At 40.5% G+C, this 20,195-nt stretch overlaps 1 protein-coding gene across 2 annotated transcripts in view; it reads right to left on the bottom strand.

Moving 5' to 3' along the window:
- The window catches only part of RPS6KA2 (ribosomal protein S6 kinase, 90kDa, polypeptide 2), a 292,047-nt gene that overhangs the window by 27,787 nt on the left and 244,065 nt on the right, over window positions 1–20,195 (bottom strand). For both annotated transcript variants that reach the window (XM_014951152.1, XM_014951153.1), the window contains 4 exons: window positions 19,233–19,297; window positions 10,400–10,502; window positions 5,540–5,670; window positions 3,668–3,793 (listed from right to left, as the gene is read on the bottom strand). In XM_014951152.1, coding sequence (XP_014806638.1) covers window positions 3,668–3,793; window positions 5,540–5,670; window positions 10,400–10,502; window positions 19,233–19,297 — 425 coding nt within the window. The remainder of the gene's footprint in view (window positions 1–3,667; window positions 3,794–5,539; window positions 5,671–10,399; window positions 10,503–19,232; window positions 19,298–20,195) is intronic.

The raw sequence follows: 20,195 nt of genomic DNA, 5'->3' as shown, positions 1-20,195 counted from the left end.
AAGTGGAGATTAAGTCGGAATTCTTAAATATTGCATTTAGGAGCCTGAGGGCATGTCTAAAATAGATTTATAGTTTATTATTAGCATTTCATTTTACAGATGACATGGAAGAAGAGGGAAGAGGCTGCAAGAAAATTCTCCCCTGCGGGTTCAGTGATGGGATTTACAAAAGCAGTTTTGTGCCTAAAGGTGCAAAGAGGTGACCAGGGGGACTTCCAAAAGCAACTCAGTGGGTGATGTGCCCAATCTCACTAAAATCTGAAACAAGTTAAATTCCAAATCTGTTCAAGTGCTTTTACAACACCAGCAAAGAACCTCTTTGCACTGTGAAACATCTAATTATCTCTAGAAAATGGGCCCCAATTAGTTGCAGATGGCCAGCTAAAGGAAAAGGGATGAAATGTTTTGCGTTTGAACAAATATATTCTGCTTCTGGGTGAGGAAAGGTTTTGGTTTTTTCCGAGTAAATTTTCCAGCTGTAGCTCTGACTCAAGTTACTCTGGCTCTGCTGTCTGGGTATGGCACTACACAGCAATAGTAAATAAGGCCTGGAGAGTGGCAGTCTCCATGGAGGGATTATTTACCCAGTGACATGATGTGTGCCTTCCCGCGGTGATGCCACCACGTCATTTCCTTACCTCCTTCCCTATCACCATCTTCCCCTGGGGAGACGGGATGATGCTCTCTGACGTGTCAGCAGTTCATCTTAAAGAGGGAGCTTTTAATGAGGTGGTGCCAAGCTAACGGGGCTGCTGCCTATCATACACACTGTCACCGCAGATTTTTTTTTTTCCTGTGAATATTATGTATTAGGGAGCACTGGGAAAATTATACTTACTGAAAGAAATCAAAAGAGTCTAATTACAGTGATTTTTATAGAGAGAGCATGTCAAAAGGGACTGATATATAATTATGATAATATCAGTTGCAACTCCTGTGCTATCTAATTACTTGAAATGGGTGGCATTGTGCAATCTTTATGAAAGCAAGCTACTTTGATAACAAAATGATATAATCTTAATATGAAGTAAAAATAAAATTGAAAAGAAAGTAAAATGAATATATTGGTAGGAATAATAATCAAAGAGGCAGCACTCAATATGCTGGAAAGACAGTACAAACAGAAACCCACCAACCATCTCCAACCCCAAATCTGTGCTACACGTTTGACTCACACTGTGTCAGAAACGGAGATATTGTGTGTGTTGCCTAAACTGGTAGTCAAAATCAAGGCATATCACAGAATCACAGAATGACAGGGTTTGGAAGGGAGCTCTGGAGATCATCTAGTCCAACCCCCCTGCCAGAGCAGGTTGCACAGGATGGCGTCCAGAAGGGTTTTGAATGTCTCCAGAGAAGGAGATTCCACAACCTCTCTGGGCAACTTGTTCCAGTGCTCTGCCACCCTCAAAGTAAAGAAGTTTCTCCTCATCTTTAGATGGAACTTCCTATGTTCAAGTTTGTGCCCACTACCTCTTGTCCTATCCCTGGGCAACACTGAGAAGAGCCTGACCCCGTCCTCTTGACACCCACCCTTTAGGTATTAAGTCGCCTCTCAGTCTTCTCTTCTCCAGACTAAAAAGACGCAAGTTCCTCAGCCTTTCCTCGTAAGAGGGATGTTCCAGTCCCCTAATCATCTTCGTAGGCCTTTGCTGTACTCTATCCAGCAGCTCCCTGTCCTTCTTGAACCCAGGAGCCCAGAATATTGGCATGACAAGAAAAGAGTCGTAAGAAATGGAGGAAGAAAGGACTAAAGAGAGGAAAGATAAATAAAAATGGGAAAGAGCATAAACCTAGTAATCAAAGCGTTAAACTCTACTGGAGTTTTGAGTGCCTCCAGGTGTTGAGTTTGCTCTGGATCCTCTGATGTAGTTTAAAACCTCAGCTGCTGCGTAGGTGCTGGACCCTCCTGGATTCAGGCATTCAGACATCTTTGAGGACTGAGGTCTTTCTATTTTGGTTTCACACTGGCTGTATTACACTGATAAAACTGACAGCAATACTTGATATAAATAAAATATGAAAGTTATTCCTTTAATTTAACATATATTTTGTTCATCACAGATTTAATTTAATTGCCCAGAACCCATACCTACTATCACATAATGCCATCTGTTGACAAATGACCTGGACACTGGAAAAATCTAATTTTTCCATTCATTAGAAATGAAAATTCTAGCATGTTCATGCACAAGCCCACGGACCTGCTGGTAGGTCCATGCTCCTAATTATGGTGTAGCCTAGAAAAATCAACATTTACTTGAACAGTGACATCAACAAATTGTCAGTTATTAGTGGTTTCCAGATTTCTGTGGCCACCATGGGCAGACATCAAAACTTTCATGGACTTTCACGGATACTGCATTATCATCAGTCTTGTAATGGAAAATAAGAATGAGTAAAAGGTTTAGCATTATTCTATTGACTATCTGCAACTCATTTATCTCAGGTACTGCAGTTTGGATCACTTCAAGCTCTTGTCATCTCATTTAATAGCAAAGAAACAATCTCATTTATAAGTTAAGTTTACAAATCTTTTCTAAAATTTTAAAATAAGAAAAGTAGAGTAGAAATTGGCTAGAATCCCTCATTTACTGCAAGTTTGGTAAATACCTTTCAGGGAGCTACTTTTTGTCTTATGCTCACTTAAGCCATCTGTTCCCATGAGATCATACAGAATGAAAGGGTCTGCCTTAACTATCCATGTCTTTTGAAATTCATTATACTAATTCCTCATTTAATCCATTCTTTGCTTTTTTTGGTACAAGAAAAAAAAAACAAAAACTTTTCTAACATATTAGGTTTTTAACTGTTATGCCCTTTTCAAAAAGAAAACTGAATATTTGAACTCTTCCTCTGAGTTGTAACCTCACAACCACTTGCCATATACTCTGGTCTGTTCTGCCGTCTGTAACAGATGAATACTGCACACTGTTCACTCAGTAGCATTTAATACAGATTGTGACTTAGTCCCCTGGTCATGACAAGTTCTACGGAGGCAGTTCTACTCAAGTTCTTCCCTGTCAGAGAAGCTTTCCTCATACCTCCATCCTAGCAGCTTCCTGGCCTCTGTGTCTGCAGTGACTCTCCTTTACATAGTGCTGCTTGACCTAGTCTGAAGTTCACTGACTTATATTTAATATCCAACTAAATTCCACTGAATTAATATTTTGAATCTCTGCGGAGATTGCCTTTTGCTTCTTTGTATAGCATGTTGGTGTTGAATGCCAAGGGGACAAAACCAAATCTGAGTTTTTGAAGGCAGTCATGGTTTTCACTGACAAATCTGTCTAATTACAATAAAAAATGTCATAACCAAATAACTTGAGAAAGAAGAATAAAGTGCTATTTCAACTTTGCAATCATTTTATATGTTACTTTGTTTGTTAATGATGATTATCCAGTTTGCATGGCTGAAATACTTAGCAGGATTTCCACGCAAGACTGTAAAGGTTTTTTCCGTTCGGGAATTTTACTTGATGAACTTAAGGTATGAGAAATAATATAGGGCTTATCGTGAAACCTGTTATCTTTTGAAAGAAAGAAAGAAAAAGCCACACCCACCAACAAGAAATAAACCAACAAAATATCCACTGACTGCACTGCTGCCCAGGCTGGCAGAGCAGTCTCAATCACATTTCCAGCACCTACCAGAAGGCTTTCTTACCTTCACTGCAAACTCTGTTTCTGTGGCTTTATGAACACATCTCTTGCACACTGAATAGGAGCCAATTCCTATGTCCTCCTTGATCTCGTATCCATCTGTAAAGTGAATGTTGTTCCCGTGTAACTGCTATAGGAAAAGACAAAAGAGACAAGGTAATCAGGACATGTGGATGTAAAAAGCAAGGACTAGCCTTGTCTTAGTAAGGGAAGCGCTTGATCTCATCTCCTTCACGTAATTCTCTTGCCCTTAGTAGATTTTTGAAGTTTAGTTAAAAAAATCTGAAGCTCCTTACTTAAAGAAGTGTGTCCCCTCCCTTTTTATCTTTTTTTCAGTCTGTAGGACAGAGTTGTCCATGCACAAGTAATGGAAAAAAGGCAGTGATTTTCTAAACTATTTAGGGAATGCAGACAATCACCTCCTATTAGAGATTCACAGGAAACTGTGGGCAGAAATCTCTCGAGAAACCCACATAACTTGACAATATACACTTATTTCTAATTACTGAGGGCCCAAATAACTTACAAACCACTAATAGCTTCACAAGCTTCAAAACACATACCCCACATATGGGGTGGGCCTCCAGACCACCAGAGGTCTTGTCCAGAATACATTTAACTATGATTTCTGTGTGAGAGAAAAGTTACTATTTTGAGCCAACCTAACTTAAGAAAATTTATTACTAGTGAAAATAGTAGAAAAATAAATTAAATTTTCTAATTTTATTTACTGAAGGGTAAAAATTTAACTGTGGCATGATTAGTTCATATGCCCTTTGGAAAACATGTGGGCAGGCAGATTGGTTAGGTGGTGAAACCCAGACCTAAGGCCTTGCTGCAATCTCCATCCTGGGACTCAAGAAAAGACCAGCAACTCTCAAAATCCTCTATGATCCTCTGTCTAGAAAATGTATCCTTGCTAACAAAGTCTACACAGAACCTTCTATGTGCGTTGCATTCAGTACATTTTTACAAAGCTAACCACGGGAATATAGATAAAAATTCTGGGATGTAGTAGCTTGGGTAACATTTCACCTACTGTTGTGTAAGAGGATCTTTAAGAATATGACATATTCTGCTCTAAATTATTAATATAGACATGGAAACTATGAAAACCTACAAAAACCATAGGCAGGGGCTCTCCTCTTGAGGTACGTATACCTCCTGCTGTGGGTAAGAGAGGAACTTTTTCCTTGTGGGCAGAATTTTCTGCATTTTTGAGCATCCCAGTTCTCCCTCCCAATTGACAGTCCCTCTGATGCACTGAGCCATTTGTAGTACTTTCTTTCCGGTTTGAATTGCAGTAACTGGAGAGCACGTTGTAGGGGAATAGTAGCAAAGAACCAAGTGCCTGGCAAGTGTCCTTCCCCCATCAAACTGCTCTGAGTTATGTGAGTACACCCGGGCTCTTGTGCAATAGCAACAGGAACAGGGAGACCCCTCACACCCAGGACCTTGGGCTCTGTGCCTGTGGGAGCCTACAGTAGTTCATTAAGCCCTTTGCCAACACACACTGTATCATACAATCCAAGGCAAAACCGTTGAGAATGACGTGCATTCACTTAAAAACCCCACTTCATTACCTGCCCTGTATGCACAGCTGGAATAGCGTTTCAAGTATTCAGAAGTACTTTAATTTCAGTTGTGATAAGGTGCAGTTCCCATTTCCTTTGTAAAGGCTGTGGAGAACGTGAACTTAAAGGTAAAGGCTTTGGGAAAAAATTCTCATTTTCCACCTCCCACATGCTGCATGTAAACACCTCCTACCTACACTGGGTAGCTGTGAAATACCAGTGAGAACGCCGAGGCAGTTTGAATACACGATGTGCATATGTATCTGCCTATCAAACGTGAAGTGTAACATCAGCATCAGTACCTGCACAATCGGATGGACGGTGATTTTGTGCACATCCTGCTGTGCAGGCTCTTGCACCAAGTTAGAGGCAACGAAGCTGAACCCTCTGAAAAGATGATGAGCATTGGCGCTTGGAGGAACACCTGGGGAATCTGTCGGAGAAGGAAGAAAATGGCCTCATGAGCTGCACAAAAGATCAGAAAGTAATAGCACAGCTTCTGCAACAGACAAAGTCACCCCTGCCGGTCAACAGCAGATTCTGCTAAACCAACAGACACATGTGAATATAATACACCTTCATATCAAGGCTTTGGTGTGCCTTCTCCATCCTGTTCCTTTGGAAGTGAACAGTGCAGGGGTATTTATTGTTTGCAAGGATCTCTCCTCCTAGATACAGGGGGTTTCTATCCCAGTGCATATTCATTCTTTGGCAAAGCAGTACCTGTGCCAGGAATCCACACAGAGAGAAGGCACAGGATGGCAAGGCTACAAGAAAGATGGATGGCTCAAAGCAGGGCACCCCTTTGGCTTCACAAAGATTTTCCAGGGAGTGGAAAAAAGTTGCAAACTGCTATATCTGTCCTTCACAGAGCACCTTGACTACAGACATTACAAAGGCACTTTAGTGCTTTCTGGGTAATGTGGTATGTTGTATGGCTCAGGAGAATGTAGAGAAGACAGGACCTGAAGCAAGTGTAAAAGTGTGATGCTCCAGTAGTGGTGGCTTGTGGCCTCATAAGGATCTTTCTGGAGCAGCTTTATGAGCTGGGACTTACTCGAGGGAAGATGCTGGTTGACTTGTCCTCAGGTGAACAAAATGACTAGGAGTGTTTTAACTAAATTTCATGGACTTTTTCTCCCCACTCCTTCCCTTGACATGTCAAATTCAGGGGAGGAATGGCTGTAAATCAGAGCTCTGAATTCTACGTTTGGAATGAAATTACTAGAGAGCAGTTCCTGGTAGCTACGTCCCTGCTCAGTGAGAGAAACAAACCAAGAAGAGAAGAATTGCACTTCACTTAAAATTTTGAAAGGCTTTAAAGAGATCTTTCTACCCAGTATGTGTTTTGTCCCAGGCATTTTCATAAGCAAGAAAGAGTTGCATTGCAAACCATTCCTTGTTCTGGGTATTATAAAACCTATAGCACTAAAGTTTGCTCAGCTTTTATTTGTTCTTTTGTTGGGTTTCATTATTTTTCCCCCTCCTCTTCACATTTCCTCCAATGCAATAGGTGACTTAGCATGGCAAGGTTACAAAGCTAAACTTTCTTTAGAAAGCTATCTCCTTGTAGGAGTCTGTAAATAGCCGGTTTCAGTAGAGTAAAAATATATCCCCACTGGATCTTATGTCTGACCCACCGGCCTACACCATCACTGTGACCCATTAGTGTCTAGGACAATGGTTGTTGGAGGTCCTGAAAATATGTGGGAATGTGTTTCCTTCTGTCAGCGTTCCCTGTACAAATCCACTGGCCAAACAAACAGAGGATCTGAAGCCAGAATATGGTAAAAACAAATTATCTGCTTGGAAATAAACAAAACTGATTCTATATCTCATTACAAAGCTGCCTCAGCTTTGAAAGGAGTCAGAAATATACACAGCAAGTCAGACCTCACTGCAAAGTACATTGTCTTTTGGTAAAATGACGTGGGCTACTTGTTTATCTCAGTGTATTGGCGGGCACTCTCCTTGCAAATACATAGATGAATCACATTAGACCTCTTGCATCACTGGGTACTTCTTACAATGGCATATAGACAACAGTGATTTTCCAAGAGGGATTAATTAAGAGGAAAGAATGCTTGCTTTAAAAAAAGGAATGACAATAATTCAAATCTGAACACTCCTGAACTTCAGAAAAGCTGTGATCCGGCTCTAAAACGTAAGTGCTAGGTCATCTCTATTTAAAAATAACTGTTCCTTCGCAATTTACTGCCAACCTCTTCATCGAATGTTGTAGAAGACAAACAGATCATTTGGTGTTCCATATTAAATATTCACCACCAACAACTGATATGCCCATTGTATAAATTAAACATAAAAACGCCTGTGCAAAATATGTTTAAATACCGTTAATTAACTGATAGCTATGAAACCGAAATAATTTTCCTAGTCTTGATAAATCCAGAATAATTTCATATGTCTGAATTATACCCAATTGCAAACACCAATCTTGTATAATGGTTATCTTTCTCCCTGTGAAAGTCATAATGCTTTATCCCACTAGAGCATCTAACTTTACAGGATTTTCAAAGGCTTCATAAATCTTAAGTAATTTACTTCAGTACACTTCACTGGGGTTAGCAAACATCGTTATCTCATTTGCAGAGGAGGAAATTTAGATACTTGAGGCGCAATTTTACATATTTTTCTCAGCAGTAAAGCAAGCCTAAGACATCCCTGCTGGTTACAGCACACTGCCACATCACTTACAGCAGAGTATAACCATCTGTGGACTGAAATCTAAGTTGGATCACCAGAATGACCTTGGTTTGTGCCATGTTCAAATCACCATTTATAACCTGGATTGCTTCAGTCTCCTGCTCCCTGTGAGGAGCTGAGTCAGCACAAATGAGATGTGGGTCCACAGGGGTGGACTGAGGAAACAAGTGCCCAGAAAAAGCAACTCCAACTCAAATGACTCCTGGAGAAAAAATGATGTGAAACTATACTCATAGAGATGAACTGTCAATGTCAAAACCCACATCTTTGGCACACTCAGAGCCGAGGTTCGGAATCCACAGAAAGCTGTTTCAATCTTTAGACTAAAGTAACGTTCTGAGATACAGCAAATTACTGAATCGGCAAGTTACTTTGACATAAACCTGTTTCCAGGCAGGAGAAATCATTCATAAAGACAAAGTGCAAAATGACTGGAGGTTTCTGTGCCTCCTCCTTGGTCATGTCTTTCTGACAGCTTCATTAAAATACAACAATGGCATCATCATCATGAAACAGGAATTCTTACAGTGCTTTCTGGCTGGGCATGTTCTTAGTAACAGGGTAAGTTTGTATAAGGCCTTTGTCATGACAGAAAAACCACAAAATAAAAAAGGTTCTTGTTTGATCCCACCACCAATATGGACCAGTATTAAACACTCTTGTGATGTTCTCTCCTTCCGATTGACCCAACCAGTCAAGGGCTGTGAAATATGCTGCCAGTCTGCGAGGGCTTTTCTATCTCTCTGAAAGTGTAAAGGGATTCACACTTTCAATTACACCTATTTTGAAAGACCAGGTTTTGATTCTAAGGCCAGATTCCATAGTAGCATGAAGGAGAACTGAGGTAGGCCATCTCCCCGCCCAAGGCACCACCCAACGACAAATCTTCTGAGTCAGTGCCTTGCAGGAGATATCAAATTGAATTACACAGCAGAAGAAACATGCAGAGTGTAAAATATAACCCTGCACTGCATGAAGTATGAGTGTTTTCATGCCAGTACAACCAATGAAGTGTGAACTTCCAAAGCTATCCAAAATCTCAGTGTTTCTCTGAGACTTTCCAGGGCAGCACCAGCCTGCACTTCTCTCAAGATCAGATTAACCTGCAGCCTCTGATATTTCAGAGAAATGGATTCCTCTGAAAACTGACTAAAAGCTAAAATCAAAGGTGTGAAATGTCTGGTATCCAAAGATCATTTGTTTTAATGAGGTGGGACAGGAACATCAGAACATCACTAATCTATACTGGAGACAGGTGGATGCCCCAGTTAAACCCAAATAATCAGAGTGTAAAATTTTTTATAGGTTGTGAAAGTCAGCACAACTTTGCAAAAAAAAACTAAGAACCAAGACTGTTAAAATACTTTGAATAGACACCATTATTTCATACCCCATGAAAGGAGGCTTGAGCCAGGCTCTGAATAGAGGTTTGGGGTACTTTTAAGAAAAAGGCTGAAGGTCATAAGGCTGAACAAAACCTACAGGAAATCTCAGCTCTGATTTGTGTGCTACAATGCAGGGTTTTTCATAATGAAAGCTCAGATCTTTTATTCTCACTACAACAGTTCTGGGGCAATTTAAGGGTTGTAGCTTGAGACATTATACTTGGTTATTACAACAATACTATGTGATATTTACAGTGTTTACCATCTTCCCAGTGTTTTACAAACAGCAGCTAATTGAATTTTTACATTTTAGAATGTATAAATAGGTACTTCTATCACAGGCAGAAATGTAATATAGTTTATCCATGTCTAGCAAGAGGCAACGTTACAACTGGAATTAACACCCTGAGGTCACTGATATTCTTGCTTTCCACTAAAGGACTGGAAAGATGGTGCTTTGTGCAATGATCACCTTCACACATATAGTGCACAGAGTGTGATATTCCTGTTAGGAAAGAGAAATTCTAAGAACATACTCACTGCAAGGATTTTCTAAATACTAAATATTGTGGGCTAAATTTCCTGTTGGCTTAACTCCACTGATCTAAGAACTTGATGATTCTCCATTATTGTTAACCATTTATTAACCTCCAACAGTCCATAGTCTATGGGATTTCATAATTTAAGAAAAAAAATATGGAATATATAATTAAATACTAACTTGCAGACATACAAAGTTCTTTGAAGTCAAGGTAATTTTAAAAAGCTAAATTCAGCTAATGTAAGCAACGATAAGAGTGATAAAACTGCAAATCAATAGTTATTTTTCCTATTTAAAATGTGAAATCTGTCCTTCCTGGGAAAATTAATGTGGAGTTGATGAAATGCTTATGAACTTATTTTCTTAGAAATGCAAAACAGTCTTTGCTTCCTGCTGGATATTGCAGAACCCAGTAAAGCCACAGGTGATCAGACTTTTAGACCCTGTTGGAACAGAGAGGGGAAGAATTTTCTCACTAAAAAGAGGCATTATCCTTGTGCCACCTTACTAACCTGTGGGGGTCCTAGACGTGAACTCTGGATCAAAATGAAAGGTGTCTTCTGGCCGTCCCACTGCGGGCTTGAACGGTGGCTTGATTTCTTTCCTGTATAGTTTCTACAAGGAGAAGAACAGATCACAATCAACAATCTGTACACCTTCAGCATCTGCAGATAGGCTCCCCTGCTTTGTTTAGGGTGTCTTCTATCAACTCTGTGCCACCCTTGAAGGACTGATGGAAAAGGATGACGTATCCAGAACTCTGGCTTGACTGATTGGCTTAAAAGCTGTGCCCTGGAGGGTCCCTGCACTTTTTAGTTACTGGAATCCAGAATATAAACATAGATGTTTCTGGTAAAAAGTCAGCCCACAGACTGGCACAATATTCCAGCTGGGGCATCTGGAAAATCACTGGCCTGAGGACAAGGACTGGAACATGCAATGGTAACACCGGAAACTCTGTAGGGGTGACTTCAGCAGCGCAGCAACGTCAATCAGCACAACGAACTGCCAGGAAGCAGTGGCTGGTTTGGCATTTATTATTTGTCAAGAACTTGCAATATGTTTGACACTCTGCCAGACTGAGCTGAGCAACAGGCCTGGCTGCCTGGTGCTTACAACCGAAACAAGAGACTTGTTCTTTTGGCATATCTGGTAAAGGGGAAGGGGCTTGAGCTGAGGATCAGATGATTTTCCCATCAAAACGTGTTAGGAGGAAACCACTCCAGGTGGGTGGGGAATCATGTTGAAGGCCTAAAAGTGGCTTAAGCAGAGGAGCAAAGCCAAGGAAAAACATAAGGAAGAGAGGAAGGTCCGTAACAGGCGAGCACTGCCAGGTGCCTGAGTTTGTGCTGGCGAGTGAGGGGGCACGCAGGGCATCACATAAGTAACAGTCACCATAAATGCATGCTGATACTCCACCTTTATTACCTCTTTAATCATACTTAGTGATCTTTAAGACATTGCTACGCTGTGCTCCTTTGGAAGCATTCATACCCACGCGTGCACACACACACACACATATTCTGGCATACAAACACTGAGCTGCAGCATGTCTGGATCTGATCCAAAGCCTGCAGAGGTTAATGGAAAGAGTCCTATTGATTTCAGCCACCTCTGCATCATCTCTGCTTGAAATGGCCAAACTGGAACATCATGCTGATGGCAGCGTGGGGAAGAAGAGCTCCAGTTTTACTCCCTACCCCATGTTTAGTCCCTAGACTGCACTCCCTTTCTAGCAATGCTTTTGTTCTCAGGTTTCAAAGGTCTGAATTAGTTGCCACAGACAGTGCCCAATAATTACCATGTCTGAGCATAAACACAACGTTTCATCCAAACTTTCAAGTCATAATAGGAGCTGGAGAGTTCAATTTTATGACTGTTTGTATTATGTATTTTAGGTTAGCTCTTAAAACAACTTCATAATGAGCTGATTTTCCAAAATATTTAATGGAGATTAATACATGCTTGTCCAGCTTTTTGCATGCAGGAAGATTCTTTTTAACTGTGGGGTTTGTGGTGACTTAACTTCTGTAATACAAAGCATGTGGTCAAACTTAAGATATATACACATCAATATAATTTGAACTTGATTTTGCATAGATAAATAAAGGCTCCTGAGGCAGCCATTCTGTACCATAGTATTAGCATTAGCATAAAGCATATGTTTGTGGTTGAATTATGATTCCCGGGAAAAGTGGAATGGTGAGACTGGAAATGACTCTGCAATAATTAATGGCCATTTCACCATAAAAAGTTCCTGCTTGCGTAAAACTGCTCCATATCTTCTGAGAGAAAAAGAGATTAATAATTGCTGTGAGCCACAATGGAAAGCCAGTCTTCCAAACAATTAAAAGCCAGTTGCACTCTTAGGCAGGAAGTGTCACTCATCAACTGAAAAGTATCAACCTAGTAATTAACATATAGCTTTTTATGTCCTCCCAGAACTTTCAAAGAGAACTCAGCACCTACTGAAGGCTTTTCTGTTGCTAGGATTTCACCTTGAGAAAGCTATTTGCTTCCAGCTTCCCTTTATTTGTCTTAATTCACAACTGCAGTCCTACTGCAGGAAGCGTATGCTTCCTCCTAGAATTAAATGCACCACTCATCCTGTGAGGTCCAAAAATTGGAACATGTTTTAGAGTTGTACATCATTCAGGAACTGCACTCTCTTTTGATTATCGTAACCATATTCTCCCTAGCCTCTTAATTCCTTCCCCCCATCTGTAGTTTCTTAAGTGCTGTTGGAGCTACATTTGTATTTTGAATCCCTAACCCACATCCTCCACTACTAGGGAGGGATTTAAGATTCATCATGAGTCACACGCCACCTAAAGATGTGTAATCACAAATTTGCTTGCTGGGAGGGGATGGAAACAAAGAAGTTGCTTGTGCGAGTGAAAGGCGCCTCCTCTGAGCGCAACCCAGATGACTCCTGTTTCCATTTCCTTTTCCACTTGTGATAAAAATTACTTCTGGTGTTTCTGACTAGACAACTAGGAACAGCAAAAGGTAAACTGCCTACAACTGCCCCAAGCTCTTGAATCGGGTAACTCAATGAAATCTTTGAGCACCAAGAACAAGCAGAGCAGTGTCATCTATGGGCTTTCCCATCCCACACTGGCTCCAGTTCTCGGAGTGAGCCACTACAACCAAAGCCAATTCACTGAAGCACACTAAACCACAGGCCAGCCCAACACAGTTAAAAATGAAGGCTTGCTGCAGGCAGAATTCATCTTCCTTTAAAAACCCACATCCTGTAGACTGCGAAACACAATGTGACACAAGCTGATCTAAGAAAATGGTAAGAATCACAGCCGTCATTTTATATAGACACAGAGAATAAATCTTTTGGAGGATTTGAGATCCTTTGAGATTTTCCAAGAATATTTTTCATATTAGGTGAAATGTATTAACCTATTATCTCTTATGGTGGTCCCCAAACTATCTGGGGCTGATGGATCACCTTGATCTCTTCCAACAGAAATCAACCAGAGTGGCAAATAACATAGCAAGTTAAGTTTCAAATCTCATCTTTGACTATTTCTATCAGGCTGTCACATAACTTCTAGCAAAGTTTAAACAGTTATCTACAGCCCAAGTCATGGTAATCCTGGCTCTGTATGCACAAGCCACTAGGAGTTCCACCACCTATTTTAATAGGACCAGGGTCCCAGTTGTCCTAGTTTAAATCCCATTTTTCATATCCAAATTATTATTTTGGCACATCTTATTAGGTGTTCAAAAGAGACTTCGGATATGTTAGTGTTAACTGGAGCATTTAAATTTCAGGTTGGGTGTTATGTGTGTTATTTTGCACAACTATAAGAAGTTGAAGATGTTATTTTCTTTCACATTGCTTCCCCATCTGTAAAGGAGAAATGTATTCCTTAGCCCTTAATGTTTCATTGAGAATGTAATTTCTCTGTCTTTCCCAGTAAAGAATAACCCCCACATCCCAAACCCGTTTTTTAAAACTGGCCACAACAATGATTTATCGCATAAAATGTGACTGACAGGTATCAGGAATCACTGTGCATGGCTGTCGGATCCAGAGGCTGTGTGGAGGGAGCGCCTAATCCACAGAATGAGGGGGATAAACTCCAAGGTGTGAAAGTCCTGATTTAGATAGTCACACCTGGATACATTATTCATGCTTCTTTCTACTTATCAACCCCTCACATCCTTCTGAAATTTTGATAATCAGAACCTTCAGATTAATAAGTACCTATGAATTCACTAGAACAGAGTTCTATAGCAGTTTGAGAAACTATGAGGTTCTATCAGCTTCCTTTCTGATCTGGGACAAAAAACTTCTTTTTTTTCAAAGAACTAATTTTCCCCTAGGTCTTAATGACCTTTACTTAATGTGTGTTACCAGAGCCCTAATATGTGCTTCATATGAACACCTCCTCAGCTGGGACTCAAGTAATACACTAGGGAGAGTAGTAACAAAATGCTGTGACACGTGTCTGTCTCTTGTTATTTATAAGCAGTTAATTTTTCATCATCTTTAAAAAAATGCACTCTGAAAAAACCCCCAAAGATGTAAACTGTGCATGTGCCTGGCAAGTATCAAGAAAAAGAAAACAGTTTAATTTAATTAAAAACTATTTAGTCATTTCCTCAACTGAGTTTCTTTGATGAAGAATTGAATTATTCCTTAGACACCTCCTGGAAACAGAAAGATGCTACCCTCCACAGTGACGCATTTGAAGAGTGAGAATAAACTCCCTTGATACATACACCTGCTGTGGAAAATCCAATAAGCAGACAAAAGGATGAAGTACCTTCTCAAATGCTTGTTGTCTCCTAGATTAATGACTCAAAGTTATTGCCTGCAAATGATAGAAAAGCTAGCTAGAAAAATTCAGACCCTGGGATCAATTTTTTGCTGTTGGTAAAACCCACAATTAAATAATTCATGTTTTCAGTTTTATTTGATCTCTGATTAATATTGAAAGAAATAGAACTCAAGTCCACTTGCTTCCCACTCTTTCCCTCAGCTGTATTTGACAGTTCATTTTCTAGCATGTCATTTGCTCTAGTTCCAATTTAGCCTGTCAGCTAAACAAAAACTACTGTTTATAGCCCACTCCTCCGGCTGCAGTCTGCAAAAAGGGATTTCATTTTTCATTTTCAATGAAAACCCAGCAATCCTTTATGCATGACCTGGAAAGAAGAAACACTAATAAAAAAAAGCAGGAACCAGACTGTGCTTTCTCAGAGCCAATAACTGAAATTATCTGAGGCCAACTTGGTTTGGGTCTGCTTGTCTTGGGGAGAAAAGGGGTTGCAAGAGTCGTAAGCAGGTAAAACTCAGAAAGAACTGGGCATCTAATCTCCTCTCTGTAAATCCCAGCCTTAATCATGAAAGACAGTCCATTCATTTAACAAAGGATGTGTTGAATTTGCGTCACAGGGCCTGCTAAATGCCTTAGAGCAGCAAGACTGATATTTGCAGAAACCTTCATCTATTTTTCACCCTGGGAAGTGGGAATTAAGGGTTTTGTTACTGGGTGGCACTAGCTGTAAAACGAGAATGTTACAGAGATGAGCTCCTGCCAACATTTAAGTTTGGGCACAAAAGCTCTGTGTCAGATTGTCCACTTAGTGGACAATTAGTGCTACTCACACACCAGACGTTAAGCCTAGGGTGGCTGGAGATTTGTGCTGAAGAATGGCACCCTGGAACATGGGAATGGCATCTGGGAAAGAACAGGAGGAGGACAGTTGTTCTTTGGCCACATTCATGTTTTCTGGGATTGCACCTACTGCCTCTGCGTGCAGTGGTCATCAGCGCTCCTCTGCTTCTCAGGAGCATCTGCCGCATCGTAACAGGGGGCTTTTTTTACTCTGAATATTGTGTTTCCACTGTGTGTACTTGCCTTCATCTAAAGTTTGCTGCCTTCAGACACTATGTCTGGTTGCATCTGATTGAGGACAGTGAGAGATGGGAAACAAGTGGGAAATGACTGCTCCAACAGGTGAACACTTCAGCGACAGAGACAATAACCAAGCCCCAACCCAAAGCCTGAGGAAACAGCTCTGACAGTACTCTGAAATGAAGATGCAATTTATACATTTCTGTCTACGATTCTAATGACCTCATCACGGTGATATCTGCACTTCACACACAACTTGGAAGGAAGCAGCCAACTCATTGCTGTTTTGAATCTCTTTCTAAAATTACATGAAGCAACTTGGTGATTTGTTCCTGGTTATCACATCATTTGTAGGAAAAATCTTGCTTAAAAAAAGACCTATTTCCCACTGGGTTCCTAGAAGACCCGTTCTGACCCTTCGTGATAAGGGGGCCTCGATGGAGGATCATTTTACTACAGTCAGTGAAAGTTTCTATGCAGTCAGTCACAGCACTCCTGTCTATCATAGCTGCCAAGGTAGTATAGAAGCTCTCCAGAAGAGCTTGCCTCTTGCTCTCTGAGGTCTTTATATTACCAAGGTATAAAATAAATCAACATTCATGTCCTGCCTCAACAATGTTGTTTGCTGACTGCCTGCAAATTGATGTGAGTGATTCTGTATACATGATGGGAGAACAAAATGAGGGCATCAGGGACTCTTCTCCTGCAACTGTATAGAGATCAGCACTAAACCTCTGCGCCTGATCCATTTCTGTTCTCTGACCCTGCTCTGTTTCTGCCCACAGAGAACACGTTAGCAGTTGGCTGGATCATCATCACCATCGTAAGGCAAAGCCCTGGCTTCAGCTCTGGGCCAGGCTGGCTCACACCACCCTGAAATGTTTACAGTGGCTGTAACTAGATAAAGCTCCCAAGATCTCCCTGAGTGATAGTAAAATTAGGGTTAAATGAGCAAATACATTACAAAGATGATAGCTGACCTGTGTAAAAACGATCTTTCTGCCTCCAAGAGAGTGCAATAAGCACTAATTATGTTGGATTAAAATGGATCTTTACAGCTACATTTTACAGCTAAGTTAGAGGGCTAGATAAGAAATCAGAGGGCAATTAAATCCACATGCCTCTCTAGCTCCAAGTCATGTTCAAGCATACCTAGCCTCTCTATGCTAGATATTTCTCTAACACGTCCACAAAAAGACAATGTAAAATTTCCTTAGGACAAGCATGAAATTGTTCTCTAAAGAACTGTGCTTGAAACAATCACCAATCAACATGAGAGAAGGTGGTCTTGAGGAATCGCATAGTCCAGAACTGACTTTTCTGAAAACCTTTCCAAGATGCAGAGCCTCATTTCTCTGTGGTGAGTTACTGAGTTGCTCCACCAGCAAACACAGGAGAAACCCTCCCTGTGCTCAAGTGCTCCTTATTACGTTAAGGTATATGCACCTGACCTGTATTTTTGATTGCAAAGCTGAGAACTGTGGAGATATCAGAGGAATACAGAAAATAATAATAGCAATAATAACAAACCCAACTCTTTGGGATTCTTTACTTTTTCTTTTCATTTAAAGATTTCATTCTTTTCATTTAAAGATTTAACATTTTCATAAATGTAAAATCTTTATACAGAATCCCATGATTAGTAAGAAGCAGAAGAGGAAAGAGAATCTAGACTCCAGAATATATGCAGTGGGACTAAAAGTCAGCTGGATCATAAAGGAAAATTTCAAATTCCACTTTCAATGATCATCTCTTAACATGCTTGTGAGTCATGCCAACTCTTTAACATGCAATTTGAATTAGATTAATGAGTTTTTTCCAAGACAAACGATTCTGTGGGCCTTTCAAACGCCACCTTCGCACCACAAAATGTGCTTTCACAGAGGAATTACCTTTATTATAAAGCCCTGGCTCTGTCACATACATTCATGTTGTTTTATCAGAATTTATAGTGAGAACTGCATCAGTGTGATCAATTCAGATCAAATATTAAAGAGAGGTAACAATACCACAACACAGGTAAGGTTAAATTAAACTAGAAAATTCTAGAGGACATAGCAAACGGGAGTTCTAATGCACTGGTAGGTGTCTCAATCAGAAAACAAAATGTGTTTGCCTCCAGGTTTGTCTAAAAATAAGTTGAGCTGAACAAATATGATGCTGAAAATGTGAGAAAGTTTAACCTGTTGCAAATCTAAATTGAACAGTTAGCTAATCTCTACCACCAGCTTTATGAGCTGTAGCTGATAGCAATAAAATAAATCCTTGTTTACCATTCTGTGAATCATGTCTGACACGTCTTACTTGAACCATGTTACATTTGATCAAATGTTTGCTGTTCCAATTTTGAGTGCTGATGTTAAATTAATGACTCACCCCAATAAAACATCAACCACTTGTAAGAGGAGTTGCTGTTTCCTGTTCTGTCCGGTTCACTTGTATACTCAGTGATTTAAAATCGCTCTTCTGAAAATCCATCTATGTTGTGCTTTTCAGTATCCCCCATCGCAATATAGCAGAAGGCCCAGATCCTGTCCTATGGTCACTTAGGCCAAAACTGAGAAGAAGGAGTTGACAAAGCTATCCTGTTGGAAGATTTATGATTCCCCCATCATTAAGTAGCATAACCTGCTCTACCAATACCCAGCCAGTCCCAGTAGCACCATGCTACTTGGGAAAAGAGTGCTCCTGGAGGTCTGGGAGCTCCTTGGAACTATTGGCAGCAAGTTTGTTTAAGAACAGCCCCAGGTCTGCTCTGAATAATTCCAAGAGAGAAAAGGATTCCTGGAGGTCCCTGATATCAGAAAGAATAGACCAGCATCTAGTCCAGCTTGCCCGACCCAGTGAGAAGGGTCAAGAATTTCAATACAGAACGTATAAAAGTAGGAAGATGGAGGGACCTGGAGCATCAGATTGGCTCCCTCTGGAGAATCTCTTTAAAGCCCAGTCCTTTGGCTCTCTTTTCTTCTGCAATTGAAGCATTACAGGAATTCTTTCATTTAAAGCTGCTCATTTTCACTCCAGTCCAGCTCCCACAATCAATGCATCATGTTTATTAGATCTGAATGTGGAAATTATTCTGCAGAATACTGCAAATAGCCTCAGGTAGTGTCGTGATAAGCCAGACCATCAGCCGAAACAGAAACAAGCAGGTAGAAAAAAAAGGCAATGTTGAAAGCATCTTTCTATTTCTTTCATTTGTGGGTGTGTGAAGAAATGTATATATAGAATCATAGAATCATTTAGGTTGGAAAATACCTTCAAGATCATCGAGTCCAACTGTAAAGCTAACACTGCCAAATATGTATGCAAGAGACAAAGGCGCACACTTAAAAGGCCCTAGCTCCCAGGCTCTCTATGTTAGGGTTAATTTCATCTTTTTTTCTAAGCATGGCAGTTTGTCTTCAAAAATTTAGCTAAGAAAAAATAACCAAAAAAAGAAATAAAATTCTGTTTCACTTACGTTCCAGTCAATAGTAACAAAGAAAGGGTGACGTTTAATTTCTTCCACTCCATCAAATCCAGCACCTGACAAGAGAATGAAAGAATCAAAATTAAGTCATGCTTAGAAGAGTGCTGCATGACACATCTCCTCCAGCCTTCCTCCCCACCCTCTTTTTTCTGGCACAGACAGAGTCACCATCTAAACATTTCTTCTAGCCAAGAAACACTGATAGTGCAACTGCCATAACAGTATAAACTACCATAAATACAGATAAGGGCACTTCATAAATGAAAATCTGATGGCTGAGGGTTTTTCACTTTTCTTGAATTGAGGCTGGTGCCAAGGCTGAATAGCTGCTCTCTTCAGACTTCAGAGGAGACGCAGGACTTCAGCTGCAGCAAAACACACGCACCAGCAAGGTCAGGAGAGGCCCCAAGATGTCCTGATACTATGGCAAGGCTAATGCTGCATCCTGCCACCAGCGGCAGGTCTTCTATCCATACTGACTTTCAAATCTTGTCTAATTACCCATTATCCATCGGCAGAGAAAGCTGCACTACAAATAAATTCAGACTTAAAATACCAAAAGGCTCCAAATCGCTTAAGGTAAGTCAGGGTTTTAGGTTCCCCCTTTTCAAATACGGTCTTCAAATTTGTGCGAATACCAAAATCATCACTTTCAGTGGTATATTTCCTACATTGTTAAATTTCTGATACAATGCCATAGGAAATATTGGATATTAGGAAACATTTCTTTACTGAGAGGGTTATCCAGCATTGGAATGGGCTGCCCAGGGAGGTGGTGGAGTCACCATCCCTGGAGGTATTTAAGAAACGTGTAGACATGGTTCTTCAGGGCATGCTCTAGTGCCCAAGATTACTGGTTTGTGGTGGGGTGCTGTGTGGGTGGGTGATGGTTTTTGGTTTGGTGGTTGTTGTTGTGTGTTTAGGTGGTGGGTGGTGGTTTGTGTTTTTTGTGTG

Source organism: Calidris pugnax, unplaced genomic scaffold, assembly GCF_001431845.1.
Source record: "Calidris pugnax isolate Ruff unplaced genomic scaffold, ASM143184v1 scaffold24, whole genome shotgun sequence".
Classification (NCBI taxonomy): Eukaryota; Metazoa; Chordata; class Aves; order Charadriiformes; family Scolopacidae; genus Calidris; species Calidris pugnax.
The sequence above is the reverse complement of the archived record's forward strand: the minus strand, read 5'-3'. Positions and strand labels throughout refer to the sequence as shown.